At 38.3% G+C, this 23,229-nt stretch overlaps 2 protein-coding genes and 1 non-coding gene across 4 annotated transcripts in view; 1 reads left to right on the top strand and 2 right to left on the bottom strand.

Annotated features, from left to right (window-relative positions):
- Positions 1 to 23,229, top strand: part of RGL1 (ral guanine nucleotide dissociation stimulator like 1) — a 258,267-nt gene that overhangs the window by 6,018 nt on the left and 229,020 nt on the right. The gene's annotated exons all lie outside the window — the stretch shown is intronic.
- APOBEC4 (apolipoprotein B mRNA editing enzyme catalytic polypeptide like 4) lies at positions 4,435 to 11,156 on the bottom strand. Its single transcript, XM_030303438.1, has 2 exons — positions 10,932 to 11,156; positions 4,435 to 6,753 (listed from the first exon to the last, which is right to left on the bottom strand). Exon 2 carries the CDS (start codon positions 6,721 to 6,723, stop codon positions 5,617 to 5,619), a length of 1,107 nt encoding a protein of 368 aa, XP_030159298.1. The 5' UTR covers positions 6,724 to 6,753; positions 10,932 to 11,156; the 3' UTR covers positions 4,435 to 5,616.
- On the bottom strand, positions 10,217 to 10,322 carry LOC115505785. Its single transcript, XR_003966141.1, has one exon. It is a non-coding gene; the product is annotated as a U6 spliceosomal RNA (small nuclear RNA).

Raw genomic sequence — 23,229 nt, 5'->3', positions numbered from 1 at the left:
AATAATAACAACTGCTTGATGAGTGTTTATTTTGTGTTAGACTTGGTAAACAGTCTCTTTATTTACATTATTTAATCCTCAGAGTAGCTTTAGGGCCTAGGAATTAGTGTTTCCATTTTATGGATGAGGAAACTAAGGCTAAGAGAGGTTATATAACTCAGCCAATGATACTCAACTAGCAAGTAGCAGACTGGTAATGGTAATTAGGTGTGTCACATTCCAAAGCTTGTGCTTTTAAGCACCACTCTCTGCTTTCAGTAAGTCTTTCTCATTATTCCCAACTATACTGCTTACCTTTGTGCTAAAAATAAGGATATAACTATGAGGGTCCAAATAAACCCACACATAACTTTTCAATAGCCTGAAATGAAGTGTAAACCGTGAACTTAAAAAATCTTGTTATTGTAATGATTTTTTAAAAAAGATATTTGTTTTTCACATATTTCTGTGAGCTACCCCCACCTAATGTCAGTATTTTGAGGCTAGACATAGAGCCTGTTACCTAATATTTAGTCTATCACAAAAGATGTCACTTCTTTTTTTTAGTAAATGAAGAGATCAGTAGGTGTCGGTTAATAATTCCACTTAATTTTTAAAAAATTATAGCAAAATATACATAACATAATATTTACTATCTTAACTATTTTAAGTGTACCTTTAAGCACTGTTAATTACATTCCTATTATTGTACAACCATCACTACTATCCATATCCAGACCTTTTTTCTTTTTTCTTTTTTTTTATCTTACAGAAAAGAGCTAAGACTCTGTACGCATTAAACAATAACTCCCTATTCTCCACCACCCCCAGCCCCTGATGAGGTCCATTTTATATTCTCTCTGTCTAAATTTGACAGCTCTAGGTACCTCATATTAGTGGAATCATGCAGTATTTGTTTTTTTGTGACTGGCTTATTTCACTTAGTTTGATTTCCTCAGTTTGCAATTGTAACATGTCAGAATGTCGTTCCTTTTTAAGGTGGAATAGCATTCCATTATATGTATATTCCACATTTTCTTTACCCATTCATCTATTGACAGACACTTGAATTACTTATAGCTCTTATGAATAATGTGCTATGAATGTGCGTATACAAACATCTATTTGAGACCCCGTTTAAAAAAAGTTTTTTTTTAACATCTTATTTATTTTCAAGAGAGAGAGTGTGTGTGTGAATGGGGGAGGAGCAGAGAGAGGAGACACAGAATGTGAAGCAGGCTCCAGGCTCCAAGCTGTCAGCACAGAGCCCTATGCAGGGCTTGAACTCATGAACTGTGAGATGACGACCTGAGCCGAAGTCGGACACTTAACCAACCGAGCCACCCAGGTGCCCCTTGAGACCGCATTTTTAATTCTTTTGGTTATATTCTCAGAAGTGGAGTTGCTGGATCATCTAATTCTCTTTTAATGTTTTAAGGCACCAATTCCACTTAATTAACTAGATAGACTAAGGAAGCAGTGTTCCATTGCCTCAGGTCTATGATTTGGCACATCCCTTAGAGTCAAGGACATCAAGGTAAGGTGATCCAGGCCTTCTGTTTGGTATCAGGTCATGGGTAACAAGGAGTGGGGGTTGGGGAGAGTTTAAAGCCAAACCTCTGGGATCCAAGGTTACTTAAGTTCTTCAGCCTAGCCCACCCAGCCTCCCTAGCGCCCATAGTCTAAAGGATGCCTATTGATAACAATAGTCTGAGCAGAACTATAGAAAGACTGCAGTGCTGGTAAAAATGGATATTGATTTTCCCAGGCGTTGTAGTGAGTCCATATTGTTACTATTTTGAGAGCCATTAGAGCATAGTGATTAAGAATAGGGGATTCTAGAGCTAGAGCTCCTGGGTTTCATATCAGCTCAGCCTTTACTATGTGAGCTCTCTGTGCCACAATTTCCTTATTTGAGAATAGATGTTATAATAATTCCTACCTCATAGGATTATTGGGAGGATTAAATGAGTTAATATGTGTAACTGTTTAGAATAAAGTGCTTGACATATAGTTCTCACTAAATGTTAGGTACTACTAATATTATTTTTAATTAGTATAAGTTACCATGTAGCTTTCCTTAAAACCTTTGGAAATAAGATGAATAGCATGATATTCTTTGAGCTAAACTTTTTGGATTTCCTGCACTATGAATCAAAAAAGATATGTAACAGCAGTTCAAAGAGAAGGGATTTGCTCCCAGGTCAGCAGGATTAGGTTGTAGCTTGATAAAACATGAACATCTATAGAGAATCGATACTAGTCATGACAGGAGTTGGTTATAGAAGTTTATGTTGTCTCTTAGAGTCTTGGCCCCCTTAAACACTGTCCAGGGGTCAGGTGCTATTGTGCAGATCCCACCATTTCAGGGATGGTCTCCCTGGTAAGCAGAGTATGATAGCATTAAACATTTGATTTGAATACTGATGTCCTCTAATCCACAAAGCAACCTTCCGATTATAATTTGGCTTCCCAGGAGCTTCTCTGAATGGAGAGGCTGTATAGGCTAGACAACTTGAATTATCTGGTTGCATATCCAGTTGTAAGTCTCACTGGAAATCAGTACATTAGCTTTCTGTTTTTACGTGTCAATCTTGGGAGCTTTATTAATCCAGGTCTGCCCTGGTTAATAGATCCATTCTCTGTCTTGACTAAGTGGGTAGCTGAGCCTACAAAACTGAGAGTCAAATCCTGCATCATGATAGATTCATAAAGGTAATGTTCCCCTCATCAGTTTCTTGGGATATACCCCCTGCCTCTTTTAGATCATCACATCACTAGCTGCTTTAATTTGTTGACTTGAAATTTTTTTTTAATTAAAAAAATTTTTTTACAATTTATTTTTGACAGAGAGAGAGAGCACAGCCAGGGGAGGTGCAAAGAGAGAGAGAGAGAGAGAGAGGGAGAGAGAGAATCTGAAGCATGCTCTAGGCTCTGAGCTGTCAGCACAGAGCCCGATGTGGGGCTCATACTCACAAGCTGTGAGATCATGACCTGAGCCGAAATTGGATGCGGTTAAGCTCAACTGACTGAGCCACCCAGGCACCCCTGGCTTGCATTTTCTTTATTGGAATTTCCATATATGTGGCAGAAGTGGCAATTCTTTACTATCCTTATTGCCAGTTCGCTGAAGAGAGGTGGAACATTCCAACTTTTACTCTTCTCTAAATCCCTGGGCCAGTCTGGCATGATCAAGAACCCATTGTGTGGTGAGCAAGAAGTGTACTCCATGGAACTATTGTTTTAGGACAAGCCATCTTAGGGCAGATAGGGCTGAAAGGAGCCTTAAATATGAGCTAGTCTATATCTCTTGTTTTATTACTGGGGAAATAAAGACTACTTGCCAAGGGCCATGTGTCTTTGTGCTCTCTTAACAGTCTCGTGTCTAAGGCTTGACTATATTGGCTGAGACTTGTGACCTGTCAGTAACATTCTTCCTAGCACCAGACTTCTCTAACTAGTACAAAAATTTAACTGCCAAAAGGCACTTTTATTTCCTATAGTTCAGGCAACATTTCTCCCCTTGTTATATACCATTGAAATCCAGGTTTGCATTTGTAATACAAATTCATCACAGATTTTAGGCTATGCCTTTAAGTGAATCCTTTGTAGCCTGATTGTGTCTTTTTGACCACTTTGTAGGTAGATTTCATGGCAACTACTTGGATATATGTATGTATGTATGTATGTATGTATGTATGTGTTTAAGAAGCCTATAGGGTGGGCAGGTCCTTCCCAACTGCTGTAGGGCCTCATCAGCCAGCCTGGCAAGAGGCTTCAGAGCTGGTGCCCACACCCCTCAGTTGCCCATGTGGATAGAGATGCTGAATTTGTCATGTTGGGTCTTTTTTTTTTTTTAACTCTACATCCCAAATTGTAGACACGTGATTTCATGATCTAATAATAAACTTCAATAGTACCTTTTAAAATAATAATTACATTATTATATTCCAATTATAATATAAAAATTTTCACATTAACATTAGGATATTCTTTTTAAAAAATTTAGTCATGTTTATTTTAATCACAATAGAAATCTCTATTCTAAATATTTTTCTTTCTTTGCCTCCTTCTCCTCCTCCTCCTACGTGTCCTTTAAGCTTTTTCTAATGGCAAAACTATCTCTGTTTTTTCACATTTTTTAAAATTTTATTTTTTTAATTTACATCCAAATTAGTTAGCATATAGTGCAACAATGATTTCAGGAGCCCCTTACCCATTTAGCCCATCCCCCCTCTCACAACCCCCCCAGTAACCCTCTGTTTGTTCTCCATATTTAAGAGTCTCTTATGTTTTGTCCCCCTCCCTGTTAATGGCAAAACTATCTTATAGCTTAACATTACTTTTTACATACATTAAGAAAAAATTGAGTAGCAATTTACAAATGGATTTACATTTTTTCTCATAATGCATCTTTACGTATTTCTAAGAGGAAAGTGAGGCAGAAAATGTGAATTAATTAAACACAGAATGCTTTAATGTACATGCTCAGATGGTTAGTCAAGGAGCACTTCCTAGAAGTGTGTTTTGAACAAGATTTTAAGAGAATCTTATATATAGATATACGCAGGTGAAAAAGAAAGGTTCAGAAAGAAGGGAAGTAAAAGAAACAAATTATGCATTGGGGAGCTATATCAGAAGAAGGGAGAATGGATACTAATAAAAACAAGATGTCCATTGCAGGATGGTTAAGCAAGCTCTTAACTGGAATGGATAAGGAATGTTGGGAAGCAATGATTGGTAATGTTACTGAGATGTAGATTCACAATCTTGCTACCCACATTTTGCATGAATACTTGGCTAGATTCTAAGGGAAAACCAAAGAGCCGAGAGAGACGGTGCTTAACCTGTCAGAACTTAAATTCTTGCTGATGAGACAAGGCAACTGAAGGCAGAGAAGGAGCCTTGATAGCCGGGAAGGGCAGCATGGATTTTATATGGTGTATGATGGAAGGAGCCTTTGCTGATTCTCATGTATCATCCTGCCTCTGTCATCTGCTCTGGAGGAAGAGGTCTGAGCTGGGAAATATCACATTGAGCAGGTGACTAGGTTTCAAAAATCAATTTTTGTCTCCATATATAATCAATTAGCAAAAGAACTTTTCCCCCCGACGCAAAACTCTTTAGAATCATTTTAGGAAAAAAACAAAAAAGGGCTGCCTCAAGTCTTCTATCCATGATTAACACTTAATGGAAAATCACTGGTTTACTTATGCAGACAGTACTTAATGTCAGTAGCTTCAGGCTGTTTTCCAATTTTACAGTAAATTTTTATACCGAAACCAGTTTAGGAAGCTATTTAGTCCATGGGCTTTTCTTTTTGGGGGAAAGATGATGTGGGTAGACTAGAATGATGACATTTCCTTTTCCACACCAGAATATCGGCAAGGTACTAATGGCTCCATTTTGATACCGTCACTTTCAAAATAGATCAAGTTGCTTATGGAAACATTTTGGATTATGTTAAAAGTAGTGTAGCTTTATAATAGTTGAGCTGGTAAATAATGCAGGGTTTGCTTTTAGAGTATCAGTTTATCTCCGATCTTGGATCAGACCTAAGAGAGAAAGTCTCCAGATTTTTGTTTGCTATCTAATAAGGCCTCTGGTAGTTGGTCTCATGTGGTAGAAATACAGATTTTATTTTTTTCCTTTCTTCTTCTTCTTCTTTTCATCTGCCTCTTTGGTACTTGCTAACTTCTCCATGATTTCCACTCTCTCTACTGGCATTCCAAGGGGAGGCCTTCTGAGGTCCTTGGTTTCCTGGAATGACATTTGAGGCATATTCAAGTGCCTTACGACATTCCTGGGTTTATGTGGGTTTTGACCCACGTGGATCGGTGGTAGGTCTCTGAAAGGCACCAGCACAAAAACGACAGGAACCCTGAGGTCTGGGGTCAGATTGGGTTGAGGTTGTCCATTAGCCACTTGAAAAGACTGTCCAGGAAAGACATTGTTTAAGAGATAGCTGTCTAAAGCTGCCTGAGCTTTTATGATCTGATTCTCTTTTGTCTGGGGAAGAACATCAGTGAAATACGGCCTCACTCCTGTTATGGCATTGATTTCATATGCGTTGTGCCTGTCAGCCTGTGCTCTCCCAGTTAAAATGGGCTGGAAAACAGTTGATCCTGAGACACCACTGACAAAGTTGTTGAGGAGAGAATGCCAAATGCTACCACTTATTGGGCTCAGAATGACCTGTGGCCATAAACTGGCCAGGCTCCGGAGAGCTTCACGGTTCCAGGCCGAGGCAGGAAATTCAGGCTCAGTGTGATAGAGCTGAGAAAAGTAAATGCTAAGAGTAACATCTGGATACATTATTAAGAAATTGTACATTTTGCTGATGCAGCAGTGGTCAGCTTCATTACAAGGGGAGTTGCTGGAGTACAGAATGATATGCCTGATGGCGTTATTATTGCGTATGGCTGAGTCGAGATAACCATTCATCTCAAATAACATTGATTCTGGATGGGTGTTATTCCCGGTGCAACTGCTAGCGTGGCCCTTTTGCACCAGGCTTCCAGAGGAAGTTTTTAGTTCATAAAACGTGAGGTGCTTTGTTTGAGGATATGCTGGCCCATAAGGGAATCCAAAAATCTGATAAAATTCTGAATAGGGAACCCTTGCTTCTTCTCCTGTCCGAATATGGTAGGGACAGTTAGAGCAATCTAGAGAGAAGCTTAGCCAGTAATAAGGTTTTACAATTGTTCCATGATTTGCTAGGTATTCTTCATATAAGGGCTCCATTGCTAGTTTTGTCGTCTTCTAGCTGCAACCCTAAACAAGGAAGAGAAATTATATATAAAAGCAGTGCAGGAAAAACAAAAGAAAATTCATTAACTTATTGAGCCATTATTATTTTTAATGCATTAAATGCATTAACTTATTGAGCCATTTATTATTTTGAGCCATTAACTTATTTTTCTCTAAAGGAGGTAGAGTGCAATAGCTACAGAATCTTTGATTCTAGAACGTACTGATGTATATCCATAGATTAGAAAGCTCGGGATTCGTCTCTCTTCATTGAGAATCTTGAGGAGTGGGGAGGAAACAAAAAAGAAAGGCAAAATTATACCTTTATCTGTTTCATAGACCTGACTGAGGCAATAGAGCAAATGGGTTAACAGCGCAAGTTCTGGAGACAGACTGCCTTATTTCAAATCTGGGCTCTGTCGCCTACCAGCTTAGTGACTTTCTGCAAGTTGTTTACAGTTGGGAGTCACAGCTTCCTTGTCTGTAAAATGAGGGCAAGGGTAGTATCTACCTCCTAAGGTTTTCTTGAGGACCGAATGATGTAATCAATATAAAATGCTTTATTATGTGCATATGTATCATATTATTATATGAAGGACTCAATAAATATGAGCTGTGAGTAGTGGTAGTACAAATCCCAGGATTATCTAGATGATTCTTATTTATGAAAGTCTAAAGAAACAAGCAAGGGTTTTGCAATTTGTTCATAATGTTCTTATCTCTTTTCTGAATGATATTATCTAATTATCTGCATGGGTTTTGAGTATGCCTGCATTTAAAATCAGCTATTTCTTCAGATCATTGGCAGTAAATGGGAGATAACTATCATTTTGGGAATGGGATCATGGGGTCTATTTTGCTTAATGGTAGAGACTTCTTGTAGGAATGATTATTCTTTGGGTCGTGGACACTTACTCATTGCCATCTGAGAGTTGTATTTCCAGTGGGTGGGTCTTTTTAGAACATTTTGGAAACTTTACCATTCTGGAAAGCACATATGGTCCTTTAGGATATTTCAAATAAATAGTTTCTGGGATGTTAAACCACAAAACTTAAGCTCTTTTAAGTTTTGTTTTGTTTTTCCTTTAAACAAAAATTTCTGTTACCTTTATTCCCAAAGAGCAACCTAGGGCATTATAGTATAGTTTTAAGAACATTAAAAAAATTTTTTTTAACATTTACTTATTTTTGAGAGAAAAGAGACAGAGTGTGAGCAGGAGAGGGGCAGAGAGAGAAGGAGACACAGAATCTGAAGCAGGCTTCAGACTCTGAGTTGTCAGCACACAGCCTGACGTGAGGCTTGAACTCGCGAGCCATGAGATCATGACCTGGGCTGAAGTTGGATGCTGAACTGACTGAGCCACCCAGGCACACCAAGTTTTAAGAACATTAAAAAAAACCCACCTTTTTGTTATACAAGTATTACATATTTCTTGTAGAATATTTTTTAAAATACTGATACTTGAAGGGAAAAATAAAAACTCATGCTGTTGTGTCTCAGTTTACATTCCCATAACTGTTTACGTGTCTCTTCCCTCTGATCTTTTTGCTACATGTGTTCGTTATGCACAACATAAATGAAATCATGTTTATACTTTGCTTTTTCACTTAGTATTACGTCATTAGCATTTCCCTGTGTTATTAAAAATTCTTCGAAAAACAGTATTCATGGCTAGTTAGTATTTTATTACACAGCTAATATGTAATCAAATATTCAGGTGTTTGCCTCTTTTATGATTATAAATAATGATTTGATGAACATTTCTGTAGATAAATTGTATTTTTCTTTTCTCTAGTGTAGATTACTAAAGTTGTATTGGCTCAAGCTTTGTCAGATTGATTCTTGGGAAGGTGTTCCAATTTTATTTCATTCCCTCCCTGTGATGTTTATTATTTATCGCTTCCTTTGCCGATTTGAGAAGTGAGCATCGGTATCCCTTTGTGGTTATAATTTGTACCTTTTCAGTTCGTTGTGAGGCTGAACACTTTTTCACACACTTATTGGTCTCTGTAGTATTTATTCTTCTGTGAAATACATTTGATTCCTAACCCCCCTTTTTTGAGGTGTTCCTGACTGATTTGTAAGAACTCTTTATGTATTAAGAATATTAGCTGTTATAACTTTTGCAAGTATTTCACTTGGCTTATAGAGCCATTTAATTATGCTGGTGGCATTTTTAATTATATCAAATTTTACATTTTTATAAGGTCTAATCTTTAGCCTTAAGATTTAGTTTTTACTATTGTACTTAGAAAAGTCTTCCCTATCAAAGAGGAGTTAAATCCCCATATATTTTTCTAGAATATATATCTTTTACATTTAACTCTCTGTCCAGGCAACAAAATGGACAAAGTAGAAAATTTAAATGAGATAAACTGACCATTATAAAACAAACAAAATGACACATTTTGTCATTTTAGAAGTACTTATTATAGCCTTTCATATGGAAGCACTTTGATCAACTTCTTTCTTTTTCAACCCATATCACCTCCGTTCCTGTTCTTTTGGTACAGCTGAAGCCTACAGAGTTCCTTTGCTAACCCTGTTCCGGGCAGAAAATATTTTAGGAGCCCCAGGCCTGCTGTGGATGGAATGTGACTTCACTCATGTCACCATTATCCTAACGGCGTGTATCGGCAGTAATTCTGGACACCACACACCCATCAAATTCCAGGTTTCTCCTAATCTGTCATGTCAATTTAATCCATAAGAGCAGGTATCTGCCTCAGTTTCCTCCTCAGTGCTATATTTTCCTGATGCAACTGAATCCCTGCCCTGAGGCTTCCTAGACCTCATAACTTTTCCCCAGGGCCCTGCATTCTTCCTGTTTTGTCCTTGGCAATGAATCCATTACCTGGAGCCTGACATCATCTCCTGCTTGATCCTGAGCATTGTTTTCTCCCTGGATCTCCTCCTCTTTCAGACTATATCTCTCTGAATATTAAACCTTGCTGAAACCCAACCCAAAGTCTCACTTGCTCCTGGTGCCCTGGATGTGGTCTGCTGTTCAGTGGCACACCTGATATTCAAGTTACTACTCAAATGACAATTTCAAGTCATGCATGATTTGGGTAAGATGTTATAGAAGCAGTATCAAGAGGTCCTTTTCTGCCTTTGTGTTTTGGGGGTGGGTGGGATGGGTGGAGTTAACTATATGTAATGGTCCCAGAATTACTCTTATGGGAAGCATAAGTCTGTGCATGTTTCAAAGTAAAGGCAGTATGGAAAGTCCTGATTGCTTTTCTAAGTACTCCTTTCTTTTTGCTCCCTCTCCCATTTTAGCCAGCAATGGTGCATTATTACTGTAAGGAGATCTTGAGGACTAGTGGCCTTTATATGTAATGGAGGGAGCTCTGGAGTTTCATTCTTGCTAAATGGCTTTTTAGTGTTGACCAACTGTGGTTCTCTATTGGTGAAGTCTTCAATTTTTCAGAGGGTCTTTCTTTCTTTCTTTCTTTCTTTCTTTCTTTCTTTCTTTCTTTCTTTCTTTTAACGGAATGCTTCACGAATTTGGTGTCATCCTTGCACAGGGGCCATGCTAATCTTCTCTGTGTCATTCCCATTTTAGTATATGTGCTGCCAAAGTGAGCACCAGAGACTGTTCTTTGATCACCTTCATCTGAAGGGAAATGGGAAAGAACACCTGCCCCCTTTGAACTCTTAAGAGACTTTGTGGTGTATATCATCAGTTTGCCACTGATCACAGACTGTCTTGTATTATTATCTTTTGGTATCTGCCCTTTCATTCTCCCCCTACCCAGGCAGGGGCCCTGTTCAGCCCAGGGCCTTCCTTAGGAATCTTAGTTGGTTCACAGGCCAGGTTGGCTAAGACTTGTCTCCCCAGCATCCTGTGTCCCCACTAGCTGGTCCATTTCCCCCCACGTTGGCTGTGCTTGGGAAAGGCGTGCTACCCTCTTAGAGCAGATCTACGGGCAGTAAGAAGCAGAGATCTACAGAACCCAGATCCTTGCTTCCGGTTTTGCGTAGCCCCTGGACTGCGGCCCTGGGACGACAGCCTTCCTTAACTTAACATAAATGAGACATACATGAGGACAATCTGCTCTCTCTTCATCCAGCTAGGGTTTAGTGAGTGCTGGTAAAGCACAGTTTGCACTGGAGTAATTGGAGAATGGAGTTTGCCCTTCCCAATCTGTGCACAATCTGTTAGCAGCTAAAAACAAATGTTAGCAGTTATAATTACCATCATTTTGTCTCCAGGCTTGGATCACATTCCAGGTGTTCTAGAAGATAGTCCGTTTCCTTTCTTTTCTCTTTTAAGTACCATGCCCTGTTTGAAGCGGCTTCAGAGGGCAATTGTGCTGTAAATCTTCACCTCCTGTATTGGTTCAGGACTCTTTCGTAGTTTGTGCCTAGTAGTTCCTTTGAACTTTGCTGTCCCAAGTTAGAAAGACCTTTCTGAGGTATGGCTGCCTCTAAGAACACTGTTGAATTGGTGCCATGGTAACGTTTGCAAAGCAGCTACTGCTAGGATACGGCTCTGACACTTATTACTTTATTTGCATTTCAAACCACCTGTTCCAAAGATGAAAATATACATGAATGCATATTCCAGTCTGGATAAAAGCATACTATCTGACTATTTAAGTGAACGTCTTGTTTTTTTTTTTTTTTTTTCCTCCCTCTGGCTGTAAGAATCAAGCTCTGAAGTCATGCCTCTCAGAGTCTTTGTCCTGATCCAGAATAAGTGCCAGGCCTCATGTGTGGATACGGTTTGTTGTTTGTGTTGCCCGTGGAGGCACAAGGGCCTTTTCTTAGGAGGCTTGCCCTTCTGGGAGGAGGCACCTATGAAAGGGAGCAGAGACTTGATCTCCCCCAAAAGAGGCGCTTTTTACTACTAGGTCCACAATCCCTGAAGAGAAAGCTCTTCAGTTTGTCCAAACCTGCGTCATTATGTGCTAGTAGTCTCTCTCCTCTTACACATTCTCTGGGAGATCCTTCCTATTGGTATGTAGGTGGGTCCTTCCAGCTTAAGGCAAACTTTGCCTCCGGATCAGTTGTGGCCCTTTCTCCATAGTTAATGGAAGAGCCACTCAGCCTTTTCCCCTCTGTTCCCTTGCCTCCCTTCAACTCCACACCATCTCCTAGGACATTGAACTTGTTGGTAGTCATGATTCATTGTCTATGGCCTCTCCCAATTACTCCCTCTTTCCTCTTCCTCAGGCCACTTGAAGCAACCAGTGGTGATCACTATTGTGTATTTCCATTACCTACCACCAAAAAGTTCTTAAATATATACTATGCTGAAGATAGCCCATCAGGGATAATGGAAGCACCTAGAAGGCTTCCTGCAGCAGTGTCACCACTCTTAATTGGTTCCTCCATCAAACTCCCAGTCTCCACAACAGCAAGTGTCCTTTCTCCTCTAGGGGGCTCCTTCTAGTTTAGATGTTTCATGTTGATCTCTGCCTTTTAAGGGTCTCACGTGTATTCACTTAACTCCTCAGCTAGTTATTTGTCAGTTACATTGTCTTCCATGCTTTTTTTTTGGTGTTTGCTCACTGTTGTATCCCATTCCTTCCCCATGACTGGCCGCTGATCATGCCTTTGTCATTCTCACCTCCTGCCTCCATTTTCATAGTATCTCCTGAGTTTACAACTCAGCAAACTTGTAAATATAAAACCAAAATTTCATCTTTTATTTAACATTAATAAATGACATCCCATTTAAATATATTACCTTAAAAATGAACCTCTATCCACTAGTATATTTACCAATTGCATTTTAGGTAATTTTAGGGATGGGTAATCCCTACGTAGCCACCATTTTTAAAAACAGCTCTATTGAGGGATAATTGAAAAATAAAAATTATGTATTAAATTTAGGGCATACAACTTGATCTTTTTAAAAAAAATTTTTTTTTTAACATTTATTTATTTTTGAGACAGAGAGAGAGCATGAACAGGGGAGGGTCAGAGAAAGAGGGAGACACAGAATCTGAAACAGGCTCCAGGCTCTGAGCTGTCAGCACAGAGCCCAATGCAGGGCTCGAACCCACTGACTGCGTTTAACAGACTGAGCCACCCAGGTGCCCCATCTTGATCTTTTGATGTATTTCTACATTGTGAAATGATTATAACAATCTAGCTAATAACATATCATATAGTTATCTTTTGGTGGGGGGTGCTGTATGATAGCATTTAAGAGCTACCCTCTTAGCAAATTCAAGTATGCAATATCGTATTATTAACTGTAGTCACCATGCTGTTCATTAGATCTCTAGAACTGAGTCATCTTGCATAACTGAAACTTTGTACCCTTTGACCAACATTACTCCATATCCTCTTTCCCCCAGCCCCTGGCAATCAACACTTTACTCTAAGCTTCTGAGTGTATTTTATTTTATTTTATTAAAAAAAATTTTTTTAATTTTATTTTTTATTTTTAAAAATTTACATCCAAATTAGTTGGCATATAGTGCAACAATGATTTCAGGAGTAGATTCCTTAGTGCCCCTTACCCATTTAGCCCATCCCCCCTCCCACAACCCCTCCTGTAACCCTCAGTTTGTTCTCCATATTTGTGAGTCTCTTCTGTTTTGTCCCCCTCCCTGTTTTTATATTATTTTTGTTTCCCTTCCCTTATATTCATCTGTTTTGTCTCTTAAAGTCCTCATCTGAGTGAAGTCATATGATTTTTGTCTTTCTCTGACTGACTAATTTCACTTAGCATAATACCCTTCAGTTCCATCCATGTAGTTGCAAATGGCAAGACTTCATTCTTTTTAATTGCCGAGTAATACTCCATTGTATATGTATACCACATCTTCTTTATCCATTCATCCAACAATGGACATTTGGGCTCTTTCCATACTTTGGCTATTGTTGATAATGCTGCTATAAACATGGGGGTGCATGTGTCCCTTTGAAACAGCACACCTGTATCCCATGGATAAATGCCTAGCAGTGTAATTGCTGGGTCGTAGGGTAGTTCTATTTTTAGTTTTTTGGGGAACCTCCATACTGTTTTCCAGAGTGACTGCACCAGCTTGCATTCCCACCAACAATGCCAAAGAGATCCTCTTTCTCCACATCCTCACCAACATCTGTTGTTGCCTGAGTTGTTAATGGTAGCCATTCTGACAGGTGTGAGGTGGTATCTTATTGTGGTTTTGATTTGTAGTTCCCTGATGATGAGTGATGGTGAGCATTTTTTCATGTGTTGGTTGGCCATCTGGATTCTTCTTTGGAGGAGTGTCTATTCATGTCTTTTGCCCATTTCTTCACTGGATTATTTGTTTTTTGGGTGTTGAGTTTGATAAGTTCTTTATAGATTTTGGATACTAACCCTTTATCTGATATGTCACTTGCAAATATCTTCTCCCATTCTGTCGGTTGCCTTTTAGTTTTGCTGATTGTTTCCTTCACTGTGCAGAAGCTTTTTATTTTCATGAGGTCCCAGTAGTTCATTTTTGCTTTTGTTTCCCTTTCCTCCGGAGACGTGTTGAGTAAGAAGTTGCTGTGGCCAAGATCAAAGAGGTTTTTGCCTGCTTTCTCCTCGAGGATTTTGATGGCTTCCTGTCTTACATTTAGGTCTTTCATCCATTTTGAGTTTATTTTTGTGTCTGGTGTAAGAAAGTGGTCCAGGTTCATTCTTCTGCATGTCGCTGTCCAGTTTTCCCAGAACCACTTGCTGAAGAGACTGTCTTTATTCCACTGGATATTCTTTCCTGCTTTGTCAAAGATTAGTTGGCCGTACATTTGTGGGTCCATTTCTGGGTTCTCTATTCTGTTCCGTTGATCTGAGTGTCTGTTCTTGTGCCAGTACCATACTGTCTTGATGACTACAGTTTTGTAGTATAGCTTGAAGTCTGGGATTGTGAAAAAAAAATTTTTTTAATGTTTATTCATTTGCTGAGAGAGAAAGAGAGAGACAGAGTGTGAGTGGGGGAGGGGCAGAGAGAGAGGGAGACACAGAATCCAAAGTAGGCTCCAGTCTCTGAGCTGTCAGCACAGAGACTGACATGGGCTTGAACTCACAGACTGCGAGATCATGACATGAGCTGAAGTTGGCCGCTCAACCGATTGGCCACCCAGGCGCTCCTATGAGTGTATTTTAGATTCCACATATAAATGACATTATACAGTGTGCGTCTTTCTGTTTCTGGCTTATTTCATGAAACATAACATCCATTAGGTTCATCCACGTTGTGGCAAATGCCAGGATTTTTTTTTAAAGGCTGAATATTCCATTGTATGTATATACCACATCTTCTTTTTTCATTCATCTGTCTATGGACATTTAGGTTGTTTCCATATTTTGACTGTTGTGAATAACACTGCAATGAATATGGGAGTGCAGATATTTCCTTGGGATACTGATTCGTTCTTTTGGATAAATACCCAGAAGTGGGGTTGCCAGATCACATGGTAGTTTATTTTTAATTTCTTGAAAAACTGCCATATTGTTTTCCATAATGGCTCTACCAACTTACATTCTCACAGTATAGAAGGGTTCCCTTTTCCATGTCATCACCAACACTTTGTTATCTTTTGTCTTTTTTTTTTTTAACTTTTTAATGTTTATTTATTTTTGACAGAGAGAGAGAGAGACAGAGCATGAGTGGGGGAGGGGCAGAGAGAGAGGGAGACACAGAATCCGAAGCAGGCTCCAGGTTCCAGGCTCTGAGCTGTCAGCACAGAGCCCGACGTGGGGCTCGAACCCACAGACCGTGAGATCATGACCTGAGCTGAAGTCAGACGCTCAACCAACTGAACCACCCAGGCACCTCTCTTTTGTGTTTTTGATAATAGCCATCTGAACAGGTGTGAGGTGATATTTCGTTGTGGATTGGATTTACATTTCCTTACTGATTAGATTATTTGGTTTCTTTTTGCTATTATATATGTTCCTTATATATTTTGGCTATTAGCCCCTTATCACATATGTTGTTTGCAAATGTTTTCTGCCATTCTGTTGGTCATACGTTGTTTGCAAGTGCTTTCTGCCATTCTGTAGGTCATTTGTTGTTTGCAAATGCTTTCTGCCAATCTGTAGGTCATACCTTGTTTGCAAATGCTTTCTGCCATTCTGTAGGTTGCCTTTTCACTTTGCTGATTAAGTTTCTTTAGCCTTGCAGAAGCTTTTAAGCATCATGTTGTCCCACTTGTCTATTTTTGCTTTTGATGCTTTCACTTTTGGTGTCATATTCAAAAATTTATCACCAAGACCAATGTCGAGAACCTTTTTCCTATGTTTTCTTTTTTAGTAGTTTTACAGTTTCAGCTTTTGTTTGTCTTTAATCCATTTTGTGTTGGTTTTTGTATATGGTGTGATATAAGAGTCCAGTTTTACTCTTATGCATGAGCCACCATTTTTAGTACATCTGTTGGGTATAGGAAAATTCCAAAGGAAGATCCAGTTGGAGTTTGCAAAACTCCAGTTGGATTGCACAGAATGATTTTGAAAACGGAATTTAACCACAAGGAAATGAAGGACCTTGAACACGGGGTTCTTTCTCACAATTCTTATTGCTAAGTTGACATGCACAAGAAAGGAAAACTTTGAAGAAACATCTATTCCCCCAAACAGACTCCTTTCTTCTGTCTTCCTTTGTTACTTTGCCATTTTTCATCTTCATTCAGATGAGTTATGATGTATATTATCTATATCAAAGTAATATGCCATTATAATGAAAAAGCTTTACAAAGGTAAAACTCTCTTACATGGACATATATTTTTTAAAAGAGCTTTACTCAGTTTAACATCCCAAAATTGTTTCTAATCTATGTTCTGGCATCCCAACTTGGGATACATCTAACTAAGATGGCTTATATGTTGTTAGTTGCTGTCTGTAAAGTGATTTTAATAATTTGTTTTATTGCCTGTTTTCTTTAATTTGAGTGTACTGTGCCCAATTAATTCTATAATTCACTGCTTTCATAGCGGTTTGGTTGACACTGAATAATAATTCCCACATTTATGTAGCAGTAAGAAATTCTCTAAACTGAAGGAAGAAAGCAAGCATGAAATAAAGAAGAACAGAGAATTCAGTAGATTTCATGGGGCCCACTAAGGAATTAGGTAGGAAAAATGGGATAAGACAAGTGTCAGAGTTGAGAGGAAAAGACAAAAAAAGCAAAGGATGAATGTCCTAGCTTGTGATTAGAAGCAGAAAGGCCACAAGGTGGCAGCACAGTCTTAACAGTGGGAAACTGTCTCTTGGACAACCCTTAATTTGCTAAAACCACATACTTGCAGAATTCTTCCATGTTGGTTTCCCCCTTTATCCTAGCTAACACCAACAAATGTTTAGAATCAAAGGTAATCCTTAAAACTCAGGCTGAGGAAAAGTGCAGGGTAAAGGCACCATCTTTACTCCCAGAATCTGAACAGATGCTCTAGAAAAGCTTTCAAACTATCTGTGGGGAAGGCCCAATTTAAGTTGACACACCATCATATACTAATCATTTTGTGAAATTCAATGAAAGTGATTTTATAGAAAAATGAACAAGAAAGATGTAGAAATCATAAGCTCATTTTAAAAAGAAGTCGTTAATAAATAGATCAAAAGATCTAAAAGTTTTAAATCACATTTCAGTAAATGGAAATGGAACGCTTGTCTAATTTTGCTTGTGTTGCTTGTGCTTTTGATGTCGTATCCAAGAAATCATTGCTAAGACCAATGTTCTGAAGCTTTTCCTGTCTATTTTCCTCTAGGAGTTTTATGGTTTCAGATCTTATGTTTAAATCTTTAATACATTTTGGGTTGTGTGTGTGTGTGTGTGCATGGTATAGGATAAGGGTCCAATCTCATTCTTGTGCATACGGGTGTTCAGTTTTCCTAACACCTTTCATTGAAGAGACCATCCTTTTCCCATTGTGTAGTCTTGGCACCCACATCAAAGATCATTTGACTGTATGGGTGTGGGTTTATTTCTGGGCTCTTTATTTCGTCCCATTTGTCCATATGTTTATCTTTATGTAAATATAAACAGAACAAATATAACATAGGAAAAAAGAAAAAAATACCAAAACTGTACATGTTGTTTCTTGAAAGTATATGTACAAATGACTAATATAGAGAATCACTATTGCTGTTATTATACTCTAGTTATATTAAACAAAAAAATTTTGAGGGATATAATACATATACGTTTTCAGTGTCCTATATATACACATTTTATGAGAATCATATAGATCCACTTATAAAATTTTTATTGTGACCAACCAACTGGCTTTTTGCTTGTTACTTTATTGAATCTAGGCCCAGTCGATGATAACACTATTTGCAGGATACAACATATATCCAAACTGATTCTGTGTTTGTTTTGGTAGCATTATAATAGGGACAGCCAGTTTCAAGAGGTATGTTGGTAGGAGTAGAGGAAGAGATTTTAAAACAATTTCACAAGCTCAGGGTATTCATTTTTAGCAGTTTTAGAAAACAAAGCGAGTGGTACTGTATTTTCAAAATTCATCAGTAGCCAGTTCCAACAATTTATCCTATAAGGTTATATTAAATTTCAGTTATCTTTCAATGAAAGGACTAGTTGATGGTCCCATGAATTTCCTGTGCATAGATACTCTATCAAAATTATTATTTGTTGCATTGATGATAGTCGTGAAAATTATGAGACATGATATAACAATCTCTGGAAACTCTGTCGTTCCACACTTGTAATACTTATTTTGACTTTCAGTCATCTGCTATTGAAAAACATGTTGGATTTCTTCCTTGTTTGAAAATATTGAGATTGTTAACATGTGATTTCAGACAAATAGGCAACTGACTGTCTAATATACTTTATCTTTAAAAAGTTGGGCCCAAACTGGTTTCTTGCCCGAAGTAGCTCTGAGAGTTTATTCAATAATTCAAACATTCTCTACACAACTTCCCCCCTGGATAACCATTGTCCCTAGCATGGGAAGCAGTTGTTGGTGATCGGCTTCCATATTATCACATAAACAGAATGATTTCAAATGTAATACATTAACCTTTATGTAATTCATAGTTTTTACTGTGTAAAAACACATTGATTATTTCAACTTTTTTGACTTTTTTTTTTCATAGTATGATTTTCTTGATGAAGGAAATAATGTGTTGCTTTGTATTCTGGCTCAAGTTTCTTAATCTGAGCAATTATTCTAGAACTTTCTCCCATGATTTAAACTCTAAATCACTTTTCTGATATAAATCATCCAGGGTCATCTCTAAAAGTTTCTAAATATTTACTCTCAATTTCTGTACTTACATCGTTCACCCTGGTAACAGTTTATAAATGCACACAGGTCACAGACTCAGCTTTGAGTGACATTGCTCTCATGTACTTCTTCCATTTGATTTGTCACTATTAGGTAGTGACTCTACTTAACTAAGTTCACTAAATTTTATTTAAGTTAATTCCTCTGGCTATCTTATAATATAAATGATAAAGAATTTAAGGGGTGATTGGTTGGCTCAGTTGGTTAAGCGTCTCGCTCTTGATTTCAGCTCAGGCCATGGTCTCATGGTTCCGGGGATAGATCCCTGCGTTGGGCTCTGGGCTGGCAGCACCGAGCCTGCTTGGGATTCTCTCTCTCTCTCTCTCTCTCTCTCTCTCTCAAAATGAATAAGTAGACATTGAAAATAAATAAATGATAAATAATTTAAATGAAAATATTATTTGTTAAGTAGAGATTAACATTTACTGAATGCCTACTTTGTGCCAAAAATTTTACATGCCTTACATCCCTGAGAGGTGCATATTATTACAATTTCCATTTTACAGGTAAGGAAACTGAGGTTCAAAGTGTTGCTCAATATGACATAGCTAATAATTGGTAGAGCTGGGATTTGAACCCAGAGCACTCTAAAACTCTTCTTTTTTCCATAACCCCTCGATCATGTCCTACTTTTTGAGCAAAAAAAAAAAAAAAAAAAAAAAAAAAAAAAAAAGTTGAATTTATGTTCTAGCTTTAAGATAAATGGGAAAAATCAAATTTCAAAAGTGAGACAATGATAAAGTCAAGAAAGAGAAGCAAACATAGTAAAAGTGTGTCATGATGAGATGATAAAAACAACTGAAAAATGTTTCTGTCAGGAGAAAAGAACATTTTTTTTTATTTTTTATTTTTTTTATAAATTTTTTTTAACGTTTTTATTTATTTTTGAGACAGAGAGAGACAGAGCATGAATGGGGGGAGGGGCAGAGAGAGAGAGGGAGACACAGAATCTGAAACAGGCTCCAGGCTCTGAGCTGTCAGCACAGAGCCCGACACGGGGCTCAAACTCGAGCGGGGCTCGAGATCATGACCTGAGCTGAAGTCGGAGGCTTAACCGACCAAGCCACCCAGGCGCCCCAAGAACATTCTTTTTTAAACCAAGTTCATTGAGGCATAATTTACACCCATTCTAAGTGTGCAGTTCTATGAGTTTTGACATATGTATATATTCATGTTACCAGCATTACAATAAAAATAAAAAACAGTTCCATCAAGCCCCAATTTTCCTTGGGTCCCTTTCTTCCCCATCAATCACCCTTCCTAATGGCTCTAAGGAAGTATTATCATTTTGCTGTTAATATAGATTTATTATTTTTAACTTAATATATTTTTAATTTATTTTTTATAAATTTTTTAATGTTTATTTATTTTTGAGAGACAGAGACAGAGTGTGAGTGGGGGAGAGGCAGAGAGGGAGACACAGAATCTGAAGCAGCTCCAGGCTCTGAGCTGTCAACACAGAGCCTGACACAGGTCTTGAACCCACAAGCCATGAGATCATGACCTGAGTTGAAGGTGGACGCTTAACTGACTGAGCCACCAAGGTGCCCCAGATTGGATATGTTTTTTTCCCAAGTTTCACATACATGAAATCATAAAGTATGAATTCTGGCATCTTTCATTTGTTGCTCAGCACATTTTTGAGATTCACCCACGTGATTGTGTATATCAGTAGCTTGTTACTTTTTAATAGTGAGTAATATTTCATTGTATAGATATGCTATAATTTATCTGTTCATTTGTTGATGGACATTTGTATTGTTTCTAATTTGGGGCTATTATGAAAAAGATGCTCCGAACATTCATGTCTAAGTCTTTGTGTGGACATATGTTTCTATTCCTCTTAGACAAATACTAAGAGTGGAATTGCTAGGTTGCAAGATAAATGCATCTTGACTTTCTAAAAACTGTCGGGGCGCCTGGGTGGCGCAGTCGGTTAAGCGTCCGACTTCAGCCAGGTCACGATCTCGCGGTCCGTGAGTTCGAGCCCCGCGTCGGGCTCTGGGCTGATGGCTCAGAGCCTGGAGCCTGCTTCCGATTCTGTGTCTCCCTCTCTCTCTGCCCCTCCCCTGTTCATGCTCTGTCTCTCTCTGTCCCAAAAATAAATAAACGTTGAAAAAAAAAATTTTTTTAAAAACTGTCAAACTGTTTTCCAAAGTAGTTTATTGTTTCAAATTCCCAGTGGCAACATACGAGCATTCCAGTTATTCTACATCCTTGACAACACTTGGTATTGTCAGTGAAAGGAAGCATTTGACATCAATTTAGAAAGACTAGTTTCTTTTTAGCTTGCCATTTGACAGGAAGGGAGTACACAGTGGATGGGATTCTGTAGTACTTCTGTTTCTTCATTTGCATAACTAGCCCCCAATAAATCTCCAAGGGCACCATGCTTATCAAGAAATTTGATATTTGGCTTCTCACTGCTTTCAGCTCCTCTTGTGCCAATTTCTTCCAAGTGAAGTCACTGATAGTGCTGAGCTGAGCTCAGTCCAATCTCATCCTTCAGTTAGTACTAGAGTCTGTGGAAGCGGAGAGAAAATATTATGGCCATGGACACAATAGGTAGAGGATATGGTGAGCTCTGAAAATCCTCTTAAGTGCTTGCTGTTAAGAAGTCTGTTGTCAGTCTAATTGTTTCTTTGTAGATATTACCTTTTCTCTGGTGACTTTTAAGACCATTCCTCGCCTTTTATGTTTTATAGTTTTAACATGTGTTTAAGTATGGATTTAGTTTTATTTCTCCTGCTTGAAATCCAAGTTTGGTGATTCTTATTTTTCATGAATTCTGGAAAACACTTAGCCATTATCTCTTGAAGTATTTGTATCCTCCATTGTCTCTTTTCTCTTCTTTTGGAACATCGATTAGTTATATATGGAAACTTCTTACAGAACTCTTAATTTTCTGCTGTAATTCCTATTATTCATCTGTCAATACTGCATTCTATGTATTTTCTCCAGATCAATCATCTAGTTTTCTGCTTTTCTCTACAAGTCTGTTAATATGCTATTTAATCCACTTAAATTTGGGGAGTCTGGGTGGCTCAGTCGGTTAAGCATCTGACTTCAGCTCAGGTCATGACCTCATGGTTCATGAGTTTGAGCCCTGTGTCTGGCTCTCTGCTGTCAGTGGAGAGCCTGCTTCTGGATCCTCTGTCCCCCTCTCTCTCTGCCCCTCCCCAGCTCATTCTCTCTCTCACTCTCAAAATAAATAAATAAACATAAAAAATATATACAATCCACCTAAATTTAATCCATTTATTGGTTTATTTTTTTAAGTCACTAATATAGAATGGCTCAAATTAACAACTCAGGCAACAACAGATGTTGGTGAGGCTGTGGAAAAAGAGGATCTCTTTTGCATTGTTGGTGGGAATGCAAACTGGTGCAGCCACTCTGGAAAACAGTATGGAGGTTCCTCAAAAAATTAAAAATAGAACTACCCTACGACCCAGCAATTGCATTACTAGGTATTTATCCAAAAGATACAAAAATGCTGATTCAAAGGGGAATATGCACCCCAATGTTTACAGCAGCACTATCCACAATAGTCAAGGTATGGAAAGAGCACAAATGTCCATTGACTGATGAGTGGATAAAGATGTGGTATATATATACACTGGAATATTACTCAGCAATCAAAAAGAATGAAATCTTACCATTTGCAACAACGTGGATGGGACTAGAGTGTATTATGCTAAGCGAAATAAGTCAGTCAGAGAAGACAAATATGATATGATTTCATTCATATGTGGAATTTAAGAAACAAAACAGATGAACATAGGGAAAGGGAAGCAAAAATAAGATAAAAAGAGAGAGGGAGACCAACCATAAGAGACTCTTAAATACAGAGAATAGGGGCACCTGGGTGGCTCAGTCAGTTAAGCATCCGACTCTTGGTTTTGGCTCAGGTCATGATCTCACAGTTCATGAGTTCAGGCCCTGCATCGGGCTCAGGGCTGGCAGCATGGAGCCTGCTTGGGATTCTCTCTCTCCCTCTCTCTTTGCCCCTCCTCTGCTCATGTGCTGTCTTTCTCTCAAAATAAATAAATGAACGTTACAAAATTTTTTTTAAATAAATAAAAACAATAGAGAGCAAACTGAGAGTTGCTGGTGGAGTGTTGGGTAGGGGATTTGGGCTAAATGGGCAATGGGCATTAAGGAGGGCACTTATTGGGATGAGCACTGGGTGTTATATATAAGTAATGAATCACTAAATTCTATTCCTGAAATCGTTATTATGCTATATGTTAACTAACTTGGATTTAAAAAAGAA

This window comes from Lynx canadensis, chromosome F1, assembly GCF_007474595.2.
Source record: "Lynx canadensis isolate LIC74 chromosome F1, mLynCan4.pri.v2, whole genome shotgun sequence".
Classification (NCBI taxonomy): domain Eukaryota; kingdom Metazoa; phylum Chordata; class Mammalia; order Carnivora; family Felidae; genus Lynx; species Lynx canadensis.
The sequence above is the reverse complement of the archived record's forward strand: the minus strand, read 5'-3'. Positions and strand labels throughout refer to the sequence as shown.

Excerpts from the sequence above, each read along its gene's own strand:
- APOBEC4 (XM_030303438.1), bottom strand. The coding sequence starts at position 6,723 with ATGGAGCCCTTATATGAAGAATACCTAGCAAATCATGGAACAATTGTA.